The following is a 15342-nucleotide window of genomic DNA, read 5'->3' as shown; positions in this document are numbered from 1 at the left end:
TTTAAACCAAGCTTCCATATAGGCTGAGGAGAACTCTCTGGAAACAGTGGAGCACACTTCCAACTGGTGATGTTCAACAGTCTCCAAACTCCTGACCTGCGACCTAGGGCATGTAATGGTAGACTGCTACTGGACAAAGAGCCTTGAACAAATCTATCCTCCCACAGCCCTATTCCTGGAATTTACTGAGTATGGACCAGCCCTGGTCAGTTTAGACATCAATCTCCATCCTTGGCTGACTTAATTTTAAGAATCTATGACTTCCTCTGAATATGTGCCCCATGGAAGATAGCTACAAAGTGGCTATAGTCTAACCTTGGCTTAGGTACTGAATAACTCAAAGGGCATTTGCCCAACCTCAGGGTACCTCACGAAGGTATGGAAACTTGATGAGCCTCAGGCACCAACCAAGGTCCAAGAGGCCTCCCACACTGCCTGCTGGGGCTGGGAAGCAGAGGAAGAAGTCAGAGAAGAGACCATGAGCCTCAGCCTCTCCTCAGACTGATCTACTAACTTGATGAGTAGAGTCCCAATGCCAAGATCTAAAGGCCTGTGCTGTCCATAAAGAAGCCGCCCACAAATCCCAAGAGCAGCTGAAACCACCTCACCCATTTATTTGACTGAGAACATGGAGGACAACAAAATTAAACAATCTTTAATAAAATTCCTATAGAAAACTCAGTCACAGGGCAAATAATCAATTCTCTTTCTCATGGCACTGAGGATTGAGAGCTCCCAAAAGTCTTTGGAGAAAAAGCAGTAGTTTTGCTGGATATTGCCAGTACTCAGAAAGAGCATCCATTTACACATTCAAACCAGTAGTTCTTATTGCACATATTAACATTATTTGCCATCTAGCACCCTAAAGATATGGTACCTCAACAAATAAATTAAAGAATTTCCTTGTGGCATGAAATCATTTCAATTTGAGCTAATATCCTTGAAAAATCACATTATTACAAGTTTTAATAAATACAGTAAGAACAGCTGGCATTTTACTAAAATACTGAATTTTAGGTCTGAAGATGATTCCATAAATAGTTTCCTTTTCATCTGCTTTCTGTTTTGGATGCATTTGCTCAAGTATTATGGTCTATGAAGTGAACTCTTTCATAGATACCATGTAAAAACTGAAAGTAGTATGTGCCTCATTACAGAAGCAACTGGAAGAACTGGATCACATAGTTAACTTAAAAAAGTAACTTAGGAAAAAGCTCTGCTTTTTGTAAAACTTTTTTAAAACAAAGACTGAAAAAAAAAAGAAATGTCTTTTTATATAGAACTTCCACTAGAAATTTTATAAATATATATGCAGCATATATATTATATTTGCCTCACCAGGTCTTCAGCAAGTCTGGTAGAAATGATGCTGTCATGATAAATATCAACAAAAGAATTAATGTTTCCATAGATTTAAAGATTTTTTTGAAAAAAAAACCCATAATTTCAAATTATGTTATAATTTTTAGTTTACACAATTTAAAAGGGGAAGAAAGATAACTTTCTTTTAAACCTCATTTGGAAAATAAGAACAACTACCAGTGCCCAGGTGTGGATAAGTTGGCTGAGTGATAACACTTGGTCACAATACAAAAAGAAGTATTTACACCTTTCTGGAAAAGTACCAAATACTTAAAAAAAAAAAAAGAAGAAGATGACAGAAAACAATCTCTAGTAGCATTCCTCAGCGTGCAAAGTCAGCAGGAAATGATTATCCATAATGTTGAGAGTTTTCATGATGAATCTTGAAAGCATTCAATAAAGCAGAGGGTGGTCATCAGGGATTGTTCAGATTAGGTTCTGTGGGATGCCTTGTTCTTAATTTAACTGAGTTCTAGGATTTCATTCCCTTTAAAACATCTCTGGCAGGGTCACGTTCAATTTAGTGCAAGTGCAAAATGAGAACTAAACAAAACCAACAAATACATTAGGAGCAAAGGCTGATCATTAAGATCTGTAGTCTTTCCGAACTGTGTGGGCCATCCAGTTCACTTTAGTAGTCCAGCTTTCCCTGAGTGCCTCATCAAATTTTTGCTTAAATTGCTTGAGTGCTTCATCTTCACTCTTCCCTAAGGCAAGAGAGTCCTAAAAATGAAAGGAAAAAAATCTGATTGTTTACATTCTCCATAGTGACAAGCAAATGTTGAAATCTCGGCCATGTCTCCCCAGCCGTCACGAAGCTATGTGCCTCATGTTGTCACAAGAGAATTACTCAGCTGCTTGTCACTACCACTCCTGGGCAGGAACAGTTTCACAGGAAATGGCTCTGTTCCATTCCCTTTGAACATCATAATGAAATAGGCAGGTAGAGCTGAGCTTCATGACTAAAAAGTCCAATATACAAAGAAAAGAGGTTTGTACCTTAAGATACTGTATATCCTTGACTGATGTGAGCTCAGGAAGCCCTGCAGTCAACATCAGTGCAAAAAGAGTGATGAAGAGATTCCCGTGACGTCGTAAAATCAGATATGCATCCTCACAACACTGGCGGAAACTTGAGTTTCAACAAATCACAAGAACATGATGTTAGAGGAGAGAGAGCAAATTTCACAATGGAAAACAAGGAAGGCATATCTAGACTTTCCATAACAGCTGGAAAATTTCTACTAAAGGTTCATTTCTGATTTTTAAAATTCTTTGAACATTGGTGCAAGAATAAAATTTACATTGAATGTCTTAAATCACACATATCTTTTCAAAAATACAACTAGACTGAAATTCTAATAAAAGGCTATATAACACTTACCCTGTGCTTTTTAATTCTATGAGACCTAAAAGCTAGTTATAAAACAAGTGGTAATTATATCCTGTGAGGATCTCTGATCATATTTCTAGACTCTAGATTTGTAGTCTAACTCCAGAGACTAATTTGATTTTCCCCAAATCAGTAAGAATGGTTCTGCACTATACCTCCCTATCATCTTGCCTTCCCTCTCTCTCTCCTTAAAGACAATTACTCAAGAGGACCATCCGATGCTATCTCCCTAATTCTGCCAAAAAGAAAAATGAACCCAAAAATATATTCTGCAGAAACTCAGGCAGAACTAGAAATGATAATAGAGTCATCTGGCAAGCATACAGTATGAGTTGGTCACATCATATAACTTAACTCTAATTATAATAACCCTAAAATTTATTGGTCTCTATTTTATTTATATTTGTGTGTGTGTGTGTGTGTGTGTGTGTGTGTGAGAGAGAGAGAGAGAGAGAGAGAGAGAGAGAGAGAGAGAAAGAGAGAGAGAGAGGAGCAGAGAGGGAGAGAGAATCCGCTGACAGCAAGGAGCCCGACGTGGGGCTCAATCTCACCACTGTGAGATCATGACCTGAGCCAAAATCAAGAGTTGGACATTTAACTGACTAAGCCACCCAGTCACCCTATGTCCCTATTTTAAAATGAAGAAACAAAGAAGAAACATACAAGTAGTGAGGACCAGATCAGAGATTACAAAGTCCTGAGCTCTGGCTCCCTTAGAATGAGAGCAAAATGGCTATCCCTCTCAGTTTCTTACTATGACATGTCCTAACAGTTTCAGAGAATCCTCTAAGACAGGTAAAAAGCATTACACTATTGGAATAAAACACAGTAACTTATTTCAAACTTCTAGATTCTATTTCCCCTCTCTGCACTAGAATATGGGTCTGACAGGCAAATTCCCCCCAAGCCTCTAGGTAGCAGTCTGTTTCCCCAATCTAAATATACCTCAGCTAAGAAATGCTAGTCTAGCCAGTCAGATGAGAAAATGTCAGATATGTTTACCCTTGACATGAGGGCAATACTCACCGGCCAAATTTTTCTGTATTTCCTGTTTTTCCTTGTTGAATCACATGAATGAAATCATAGGTAAGAATAAAAGGCACTCGTTCCCTTTTAATGCCAAATTTAGACTTGAAATTTCCAAGTATATGTCCAAAGTCAATGTGGAAGAGCTGGAAAACAAATTGGATTTAATTTCCTTTGTTTCTCTGGTTTCAAATAGAAAGGCAAGATCTCAGCAGTCCTAGACCCCCAACAGTACACTGATCCTCAGCTGGGCCCTTTTCTCTCTCTTTTCATTGACACATAGTTGATAAACAATATTATATTAGTTTCAGGTATACAACATAGTGATTTAACAATTATACACATTACAAAATATTCATGAGCCCTTCTCTCTTTTCAAGGGCTATAGGTCACTTGGGAAGAGTGTTTCTAATACACATAGATCTTTTATTCTTAATAATAACCTGGACCTGATATTAAACTACATTTCCCCAGTGAGAAACACAAATCTTTAAAAAGAAAAACACATCCAAATAATAAACATGTCTGGTTTTAAAAAGTCAAATAGTTCTACATATCAAACTATTTCAGTCAATATTTCTATATACAGAAACGAAAAAAGAGTACATTCTGGCCCCAGCAGCCCCTTCAACAACTTGAGTGCTACCACCTGGAGGTAATTTCTCCCCACTCCTTCATGTGATTTTCCTACATTTTTAAAAGTGGTATGTTCACACTTATTTTTTTACTTCCTAATTTTGAATTTCTATTTTTATTATGCAAGGTAAAGATTTAGTACTTTGTGCTGATGCAGTGCTATACAACGAGGCACATTATATCACAATTTCAGGCTATTTAAATACATTTCAAAGCTAAGCCAGGGAGAAATGGTATATACTATGACTACCTTTTCTTTTTTGTCCATATTTTTCCTTGACAAAGCTTTTTTTGGCTTAGCGTCCTATGCCACTATCATTAATTCTTCCCCAGATCTTATATTGAAAGAATAGGGTCATTCCGAAAACTGCAATTATTTTTCAAACATTAAACAAGTGCTTATCACCTAACTTTAAGCAAATAAACCAATGAATATATGAAGCAGATGGTATGTGAAACAAGGGATGGAGAAATAAAAGGAAAGCACAAAGACATAACACCAAGAATCACCAAAGAACCTGCCTGAATCTCACAAGAGACTGTGCTGTATATAAGTAATAGCATCACCAAGACCTTTGGCAGACTCTGGGGAGCAGCTCACCTGGCCGGTTTTTTTGACCATGATGTTGTCACTATGTCTATCACCAATCCCAAGGACGTAAGAAGCTACACAGTAGCCGGCACAGGACAAGGTAAACTCTTCAATGGCTCGATCTAGGTCATCCCTGAATAAGAGAGAGAGGGAAAGAAAAAAAAAAGCAGCAGCAGCAACAAAGGTTTTAAGTCTCTAAAAGTATGGGATGAGACCCAATTTACACTTGTTTCCTTTTTAATTGTGAAGAGAAAGGCAACACAGAGCCTCCAAAACCCTATGAGTCAAGCCAGGAGAAGGAGGGCGACCGCAGGAGCAGGGCAGACAGGAGTCAGCAGGAACCAGCCATTCAAACTGCTGTGCTGCCCTGGGCTTGGGGGTGGGTTCACATGCAGAATTCTATGAGGTCACCCCATCAGCGTTGCTGAATAATGCTGGGCTTTAGAGTATTTTTTTGGTCAGTTTTGACCTAACACTAGAATTCCATATTTAAGAGGGAGGTATTACAGTTTCAATAGCTTAAGTCACTGACTCAAATTAGAAGTTAGTAATATAGATCCTTTAGAGACAAGGTCGTAAGATCAAAATGTGAAAACTAATTCTCACATACGAACCCTTGGAGTTTGCAATGATAAAATTTAAGTTCGCCTTTTAAGTCTTTAGCCAAAAATATTTATAGTGTTTTTCCTTTACTGTGAAATTCTTTAACTGTCTATGATCAGGACTTTTCCAACATAGTAACCATTTATAACACAATTCCTAGCATTGTATATATATATATATATATATTTTTTTTTTTACAAATAGTTTATTGTCAGGTTGGTTTCCATATAGCATTGTATTTTTTAATCTGGAAAGATCAGTTACAAACTCATTTACTTCTATTGTAAAAATCCTCTGAAAACTTACCTAAGTTCACACATTCACATAATTACAGAAATTGACACATTTAAAAGTTATTTTCAGAAATGGTAAATTCTAAGATTGTAACTACTACAAGGCTCTGAAATTTGATCGAGATAAAGTAGAATTTAATGCTAACCATCTTTAGGGAGACTTTAGGAAGGCTTATTTGTCACTGGTCTGACCGGAAAGAAAGCAATAAATAACACTAACATTTCCTCTAGGACACTGTCAGTTCTACTTGGAAGAACACTGATTTGTTTGGCTGTTTGTTTGTTTGGAAGAATGATAAACAAACTGACCCAGAGTTGTATTCTTTAAGCCAGTTCAGAAGGGCGTCTTTGTTGAAGGCTGCTGCCGCAGCCACATTGCTACTGTTCAGCTGAATGTCAGCAATTGTTTCAGAGGTGCTCACAACTTCAATGAGGCCAGATCGGTCTCCTGTTGCTAAACAGCCATAAGGCAGCATCCTGAAAAGGGGGGAAAAATGGGCATAGTCACATGTGTATGTTATCTATAAAATGAAACGTTAACAGAGGAAGTTTCTCCTTTGATTTTTTAAAAGTTTTACTACTATTGATACCTTGGCCTTTTTTGTATTATTGTCATATGGAAAAATAAAAGTTCTATTTTCTGTTAGGGAGTAAATCTCTTGGCCAACAGATGGAGTAATTTGCCAGAACTCCAACGTATTAGCTAAATGTATACTTTGTTATCTATTTATTCTGGTAAATATACTATTTATTTGTGTAGATGGACAGAAGCATATCAGATAAAAGAAAAAGGGTTTTCAGGGCACCTGGCTGATTCCGTCAGAAGAGTGTGTAATTCTTGATCTCAGGGTCATAAGTTCTAGTTCCACGTGGGATAAAGAGATTACTTAAATGAATTTTTAAAAACTTTTTTAAAAAAAGTCTTTCATTTTTACTCTAAATTTTGGAGAAAGGAACCACCCTTTTTGGAGCACATTAACAGGTGCCACACAGTGGGCTGGGCACTTGACACATTACCTTGCTTAATGAATGGCAACTCCATCCTTCCAGTTGTTCAACCTCACAACCTTAAGGTCAACTTTGACTCTTTATCTCATGCCCAGCATTCACCTATCTCGAAAATGTGTAATTTTAAGTACTTCTCTACCTCCACTCTTCCTTCTGCTCCTACCCTAGACCAAGCCACCATTAACCCTTATTCAATTATTCAAGTTTCCTTATTAGTCTGCTTCCACAACATAGTATGTTTTAAATGCAACAGCAATATAGGTGTGCCTGGGTGGCTCAGTCGGTTAAGCGCCTGACTTCAGCTCAGGTCATGGTCTTGTGATTCTTGAGTTCTAGCCCCACATCGGGCTCTGTGCTGACAGCTCAGATCCTGGAGCCTGCTTCGGATTCTATTGTCCTCCTCTCTCTTGGTCACTCACCCATTCATGCTCTCTGTTTCTCTCAAAACTGAATAAACATTAAAAACAAAATAAATGCAACAGCAATATAATCCATTAAAAAATTTTTTTAATGTTTTATTTATTTCTGAGAGAGAGAGACAACGTGAGCAGGCGAGGGTCAGAGAGAGACGAAGACACAGAATCTGAAGCAGCCTCCAGGCTCTGAGCCAGCTGTCAGCACAGAGCCCAACGCAGGGCTCGAACCACGAACTGTGAGATCACGACCTGAACCGAAGTCGGACGCCTAACCGACTGAGCCACCCTGGCACCCCATATAATCCATTTTAAAAGTATGCATATTATGTCACTGCTTCCCATCAAAGTTTCTGCAATGGCTTCCCACCTTAGGGTGAAAGCCAACATGTTTGCCTAGCTCACAAAGCCAGCCTTCAATCTGGTCTCCCTTCACCTCTACTAGAATCCTCCCTCTTGTCCCCTTTATCCCTACTACACTAGCTTCCTTGCAATGCCTCAAGCATATTGGGCACAATATTCCCTCATTCCTTTATATGTGTTATTTTCTCTGCCTAGAACATCTTTCCCCAAGGCATCAACATGATTCACCTCTTTGAGATCTCTGATGAAATGTTACGGTCTCAATGAGAAATTCCTGATCATCCTATTTAAAATTTCAACACTGTGACACAATGCTTACTATCTCTTCTCTGCTTTATTTCCTCTATAGCCCTCAACACTATCCAAACATCTTATACATCTTATGTGTTTGTTTACAATCTCTCTCTCTCTCTACCACTAAAATGGAAGTCCTACCAGAGATGCTTTGCTCCCTGCTATATCCCGAGTGTCTGGGAATGTGCCTGGCACAAAGTAGGCACTCAAAAATATTTTTGAATGAATAGACAAATTTAATAATAAAAATACTTGTAAGGTAAGATCCCAATTTTACAAATAAGAAACAAAAGTAAATTAAAATGGTCACACATTTAACTAAGATCTAAGACTTAAAACAAGTCTGTGGCTCTAAAACTCTCAATATAACCTAACACAGTCTCTACACTAACTGTGTAACAGCCCTCCTGGGCTGTTCTTGTGTAAAATAATTTTTGCTAAATCAATAGGTAGCACTTTGCTTTGAATTTCATTTATATGATCCCTAATGAAAATAAAAATTTTCTCCGGTCTCTTTTAGCCATTGTTTAAAAAATGTTTGTTTGTTTATTTTAAGAGAAAAAGCAAGTGAGCACGTGCATATGGTGGTGAGGGGGAGGGGAGGGACAGAGAGAGGGAGAGAGAGAATGCAGGACTCAGTCTCTTGAACTGTAAGATCATGACCTGAGCTGAAATCAAGAGCTGGACACTTAACCAACTGAACCACCCAGGTACACCTCTTTTAGCCATTTTAAAAAGAATTTGTTTTTTGAACTGGGTATTTACATTCATTCCCTATTCATCAGGGTTTTTAAATATTTTCATTAGTGACACACAGGACCTCTTTATATATTAATATTATCCTTTTCTTCTTTTGGTTGTAAACATCTTGCCAGTTTTGTAAAAACTGTATTACCATTACAGCAACTCCAAAATGTAATGTGATACATGGGAAATTCAAATAAAAGGGGACTACAGAAAATGCAATGGATGGAATTCATGGACTCAATTAATATATGGGTACGGCTAAGTGCCAAGCATTGTGTTTGCTGCTGATGATACAAAAAGGAGCAAAAACAGCAGTCCTTGCTCTCACTGAGCAGATAAGGCACAAATGCACAAGGTGCATATGGTATCTATATGAATGAGAATTGCCATGAGAACATGTCGAGAGTTATGCTCAATAAGTAGAAAGGACAGGAGGGCTAGAGGAAAATACAAAGGGCAAGTACAAAAGCAAGGTGAAGATCAGAAGCTGTCAGTGTTGGAAACACTATTCAGCGCCCTACAGGCCATATAAGAACTTCTGTCATTCTCCTAAAGACACTCAGATAGCTTTGAAGGACTTTATGAAAGTGTGTGTGTGTGTGTGTGTGTGTGTGTGTGTGTGTGTGTGTGGCGCAGAGAGACAGAGAGAATGTATGAAATGTGTTACCGTGTCTAATAATCAGATAAAAGAGCTGAGTTTTAGTAAACAGTCCCTAAATTTCCATACAATCAAGAATTCAATTATTTTATGCTCCTTCTAAGCACTTTCTTTAGTTCTAACAAAATAAGGCTGGGGACAGAATCACCAAACTACATGTTGGCAGTGGTATATACCAACAGACTGCTTTTCATCTGTTTTTTGTTTTTGTTTTTGTTTTTCCTTTTAAAAAGTTACCTTCCAATAAGAAAGGCAGCTTGGAGCTTGGGAGTTTCCCAACACCCCTCTTCTTATCGTGACACAACACATGTGAGGTAAAGACTGTGTGGTGTAACTGCACTTTGGCTCACTTTCCTGTTTCTCCTCCCACCTCACTTGCAGCCAAACTGGGCGAAAATCCAACAACTTCCTCTTCAAAAGCGTACAATGATGAAAGCGTTCAGTGTCTTGAGGATGAAACTCTCACAATGGGAAGGAAAAAACATCCTTGTCAGACAGACAGTTTGACAGAAGTCAAGCTGGGGACAAACTCTTAGGGCCCTGACCATCTTACATGTGCCCGTTTTGCCTTCACCTTTATAAAGGCTGTAACAACAACTGGTAATGCTTCCCTTCCTTTCTCAGACTCTCTGATCCAAGGGGCAATTTGTTATCTTCCCACTAATCAAGAATTAAAGTATAAATTCTATAGGAGAGGGGATGGCAGCCCCATAACCTTACTCTCAATGAGAATGTAGAAAGTTTTCTTGGGCCTTGACTCTGACTTATCGACACAACCTGAGTGGTACCTTAGACCCTTGCCTCCAAAAGAGGACAGTGTAATTCCTTCACTTAATGTTTGCAACTGTTTCCATCTTCTTCCCTAATCCTTCCAAGACTGCTGTCCAAGTGTCATTACAGAACTGTTGATTAGCACTCTTAGAAGGGAAGTAAACCCCATTAATGTAACTTAGATGTATTCACAATAAAGACAACTGCCCAAAATTCAGGGGATGGTAGAAGACTGTGAAATCTACCAAAGACCAGATAGATTTACATACAGACAACCTAGGAGACTTGACCTAGAGAGAGGCTGAATACCTTTATGTGGTGACTGAGGAGGTCAGAGTGTTCTAACATACTCACAGGCTTACAAATGTTCTAATTTAGCATTAGAGATATCAAGAGTATTTTTGAGATATCAGAGAAAAATGAAAATGAGAAATATTCACTCTGATTCATGCTAACATGGCACTGCTATAAATACTAAAATATTCTGGTCAAAGTAATCAAGCATAGAAGGTACCTGAAGATTTGAGATTGATTTAGAAAAGTGTGTGCTCCATGACCCAGCTTAACCTGAACAGCTGGCCAAAAGAAAAACAAACAATAGGAACACTGGAGCACGCATATTTATAGAAACAGTAAAAAAAAAAAAAGTTTGGTGAGAAAATGGTATTCATTTGGAAATGAACCCTAAAGAATTAAAGTTCCACATATTTTAAAAACATGGGGTCAGAGTACAAAAAGTCAGCAGAGATCTCACTGGACAGACAAGTTCCTTTTTCTTATTAGATACTTGCTGCTTCCCATAAGAGAGACACTAGGTTTATTTCTAGCACTCCCACATGTGGTTTCCTCCCTTCCTCCCAGAGGTCACACAATGAACTTCATTTGATGCTATATGTGTTTTATATTTGAATAGAATGGGTAAAATTAAAATGCGAAGAGAAAAGAACTTGGTTGGGGTTTTAAATTAGGGTGATGGAACTGAGGCAGGGAAACCAAAGGGACCCACCAAAGAAAAAGCTGTTTTGTTCCCCTTGCTTTTTTTCCTGCTTCTATTCTTGCTAGGACCTGCACCCCAGCCCTACATATGCCTTAATGCATGTCCTCCTTGCAAGGGACAAAGTTAATGATCTCTTTGGAGTCTTCCAGCACAACAGGTAATACCTAAACCACTGGCACTAAATTCAAGAAATAAGTGACTTCTGATGGACATTGGGACCCTGTCCTTGTTCTACCTGGTTCCCGGACGCCTGAGAGGACATGTATGCCACATGCCTGTCCCCAATACAAACCCTCAAACCTCAGATAAATCTATACCATACTCATGCTCCTTTCCTCTCCCAGTGTTTTGGACGGTCCGTCTGTATCTGCTCTCCCTATATCTTCAGTAAATTCTGCTTTTATCTCCTGCTGGCTCCCAAATAATTTCTATCCTGCATGAAACCAAAGACCCTCTTGGCTGGTCCTGCAGGACCTTCTCTGAGTCCTTGGACCTGGCATGGCATCAAATCATTTGATCAAATGGTAAAATCATTTTTGCAGGGGTTTCCTTTATAGGAAGGGTCAGCAAACTTTTGGAGATTAAGCCGGATAGTAAATATTTTGGGCACTGCAGACTATCAGGTCACTACTCAATTCTACAGTTACAGCATAAACGCAGCCACAGACAGTATGTAAACAAATGGGCTGTGGCTGTGCCAACAAAAAGTGGGGGTGTGCTAGGGGGCAATGCAGACCAGACCCCTCTGGGTTTATTCTCCTCAGAGTTCACAATCACCCATTCCGCTTATCCATCCAGTACTTTTTCTTTTTCTTTTTTTTTTTTTTTAATTTTTAACGTTTATTTGTTATTATGGACAGAAAGAGACAGAGCATGAGCAGGGGAGGGGCAGAGAAGACGGGGAGACACAGAATCCGAAGCAGGCTCCAGGCTCTGAGCTGTCAGCACAGAGCCCGATATAGGGCTCAAACTCACGAACTGCAAGATCATAACCTGAGCCGAAGTTGGATACCTAACTGACTGAGCCACCCAGGCACCCCCCTCTAGTATTTCTTACGTGTATGTGGTTGACTAAAAAACTTGCTACCTATGCAAAACTAATTCTAGTTTTTTACACCACTGTATTATAAATTCCTCCTATAATTTAAAAGCAAAAGTCTGTCACTTACAGTGCTCAAAAGAGTCCTTTTTAGATAAATTATCATCTCACTTCCTTACTCCAATCATATCTATAAGTCCCATAAAAGGAACAACACCAACAGCAAATTGCTCTTTCTACTTAAACAGTACTAAAAAGTTTATCCTGGAAGGATCCAAGACTATAAAAATCTTTCTTTAAAGAAAAAAAACCTTAAATCAATGGAAAATTACTAATTTGGGATACTACAACACTGTGATAAACAAAGGATTACTACAAGATATATCTTACTTACCATGATTGTTTTCTTGCTTAGACTGGTAAAATGAAAAAATAATATCAAGTGTACAATCTGATAAACCTGGATATGAACTTGGCTCCTTCAACTAATATTTTTGTAACATTTGACAAATTGTTTAAAATCCCTTGAGCCTTGGAGCACGTGGTGGTTCAATGGACTGAAGTACCAATTCTTGATTTCAGCTCAGGTCATGATCCCAGGGTTGTGGGATGGAGCCCTGAGGGTAAAGCCTGCTTAAGATTCGCTGTCTCTCTTCCCCTCTGCCCCTCTGCCTCCTCTCTCCGACTTGTATCATCTCTTAAAAAAATAAACAATTAAATTAAATTTAAAAATTCCTTGAGGCTTAATTTTCCTCATCTGTTAAAAAGGAATAATACACCTCATACAGTATTTTTAACTTGCATAACATTACATATGTGAAGAACTTAATACTATACCTGATTTGGTCAATAAATAACAAGTGGGTTTTTTTTATTTTTTAAGTTTATTTATTTATTTGGAGACAGAGACTGCGCATGAGTTGGGGGGAGAGGGGGGGGAGGGAGGGAAGAGAGAGAGAGAGAGAGAAAGAAAGAGAGAATATCCCAAGCAGGCTCTGTGCTGTCAGCAAAGAGCCAGATGTGGGGCTCAAACCCAGGAACTATGAGATCTTGTCCTGAGCCAAAACCAAGAGTTGGATGCTTAACCAACTGAGCCACCCAGGTACCCTGCAAGTGTTTCAAGTTTAAAAAAACCTAAAATATATTTAGTAATGAAGAAAACAATTCAAATTTCTTTTTTAATTTTTTTCCATTTATTTATTTTTGAGACACAAAGTACGAGTGAGGGAGAGGCAGAGAGAGGAAGAGACACACAATCAGAAGCAGGTTCCGGGCTCTGAGCTGTCAGCACAGAGACCAACAAGGGGCTCAAACCCACGAATCGTAAGATCATGACCTGAGCCAAAGTTGGACACTTAGCCAACTGAGCCACCCAGATGCCCCAACAATTCAAATTTCAAAAATTAATCAAGAAATACTTATAATCTTATGGAATAAAGTCAATCACAAGTATAACTCTTTTGAGCAAACTTGTGGACTAAGTTGCTTCAGATTCTAAAACACATAAAAATTACAGATAAAGTCAAAAAGGTTTTATAAATGGGTATGATAAAGAAAGAAAAGGAGAACTTATTCATAGCACTTGCTGAGGAAATTACTAACTTGGCTGAGAGTTTAATGTCCATGAGAAGAGAGATATGGCCTTGGGCCCATAAGAGACAGGATCTGGACCTGTGATCCTATACACAGTTGGGGATCTGAAAGCGCTGTTAAGTGTATGAAAAGGGAACTAGAAAATTGACCAGAAGATGTGGCATGAAAGTTTGCCATCTATCTTGGGCACTAGATGGGGGGGGGAACTTTCATGAAAATGCAAAAACTCAAGCCTTCCTACGTTCTTGTGAGATCCAAGTATAAACTATGAAATATGACAGCATGAAGTGGACTGATTATGTGTAATGACCTTGGGGAACAGTACAAAGTAAGCACAAACTCATTTTGAGAGGATACTTTCATACCCTAGGGAGCAAAGGACCCTCAGAGAAAACACAATCCACAATAATAATGAATTCAAAACCAAACATTATTAACTATACAAGGAAATGAAACTGGACAATGCAGAAGAGAAATTTAGTAAGCTGGAAAGACAGAAAATAAGAAACTATAAAGAATGGCACACATAAGTAGGAAATAGGTAAGACAGGTCAAAAGACATGCAGGACAAAACAGGAAAGTCTAACACACCTCTATTAAAGTTGCAAAAGACTGTGAGAGTTTTATAGGAACTAAAACAAGATGTATTTCCTCTAGTTGTAAAGATACACTGAGAATGGAGGAGAAAAGATAAAAAGAAATCCATACACTAACAAACTGTAGTAAGACTGCAGAAACCAAAAGCTAAGAGAAATTTGTTTTCTGCAATGAGGTAAAAAAATAAATACTATTCAGACTGACAGCAGACCGGTAAAAACTAATACAGGTTAGAATACCAGGTGCCCCTAGACAAAAATGGTAAAACTACTTTAAGTATATTCAAAGAACTAAAAGAAATCATGTCTAAAGAACTAAAGGAAAGGAAAGCCTGAGAATGATAAATTATGATGATATAGTCTCTATTATCAAGAAACAAATTACTTAAATAATTAAATAATTATTAACTGAGGCACTTTGGTGGCTCAGTCAGTTAAGTGTCCAACTTCAGCTCAGCTCATGATCTCACGGTTCATGAGTTCCAGCCCCGTGTTGGGCTCTGTGCAGACAGCTCAGAGCCTGGAGCCTGCTTTGGATTCTCGGTCTCCCTCTCTCTGCCCCTTCCCTGCTCACACTCTGTCTCACAAAAATAAACATTAAAAAAAAATTTTTTTTAAAGAAACAAATGAAACAAATTATTTAAATTACCCAAATAAAAATTCTGGAGTTGAAAAGGATAACTGCAATATGAAACTAGATAGATACAATAGCAGACTTGAGCAGCCAGGAGAAAAAATTAGGAAACTTTAAGATAGATCAAATATCCAATCAGAGGAACAAAAGAAAAATAATGAAAACAACCAGCAAGTACATAATGGTTGCACAGAAGGAGACAAAAAAGGCCAAAAGAATATTTCAAAAGAATTAAGCTAAAAACTTCTGAAGTTTAATGAAAAACAATAATCTACAAATCCAAGAGGCTCAATAAATTCAAAGTCAAATAAACTCCAAATAGGA

General features: G+C 38.2%; 1 protein-coding gene across 5 annotated transcripts in view; it reads right to left on the bottom strand.

Moving 5' to 3' along the window:
* Positions 1 to 594: 594 nt before the first annotated feature.
* PIK3CB (phosphatidylinositol-4,5-bisphosphate 3-kinase catalytic subunit beta) overlaps positions 595 to 15342 on the bottom strand; it is a 164462-nt gene continuing 149714 nt past the window's right edge. For 4 of the 5 annotated variants that reach the window (XM_039218206.1, XM_039218208.1, XM_039218209.1 and 1 more), the window contains 5 exons: positions 6215 to 6382; positions 5019 to 5142; positions 3782 to 3927; positions 2362 to 2494; positions 1948 to 2085 (listed from right to left, as the gene is read on the bottom strand). In XM_039218206.1, the coding sequence (XP_039074137.1) occupies positions 1948 to 2085; positions 2362 to 2494; positions 3782 to 3927; positions 5019 to 5142; positions 6215 to 6382 (709 nt within the window). Of the gene's footprint in view, positions 2086 to 2361; positions 2495 to 3781; positions 3928 to 5018; positions 5143 to 6214; positions 6383 to 15342 lie in introns of all 5 variants that reach the window. The other variant, XM_039218210.1, reaches the window with a different exon arrangement.

Source organism: Hyaena hyaena, unplaced genomic scaffold, assembly GCF_003009895.1.
Source record: "Hyaena hyaena isolate Hyena2069 unplaced genomic scaffold, ASM300989v1 scaffold_745, whole genome shotgun sequence".
NCBI lineage: Eukaryota > Metazoa > Chordata > Mammalia > Carnivora > Hyaenidae > Hyaena > Hyaena hyaena.
The sequence above is the reverse complement of the archived record's forward strand: the minus strand, read 5'-3'. Positions and strand labels throughout refer to the sequence as shown.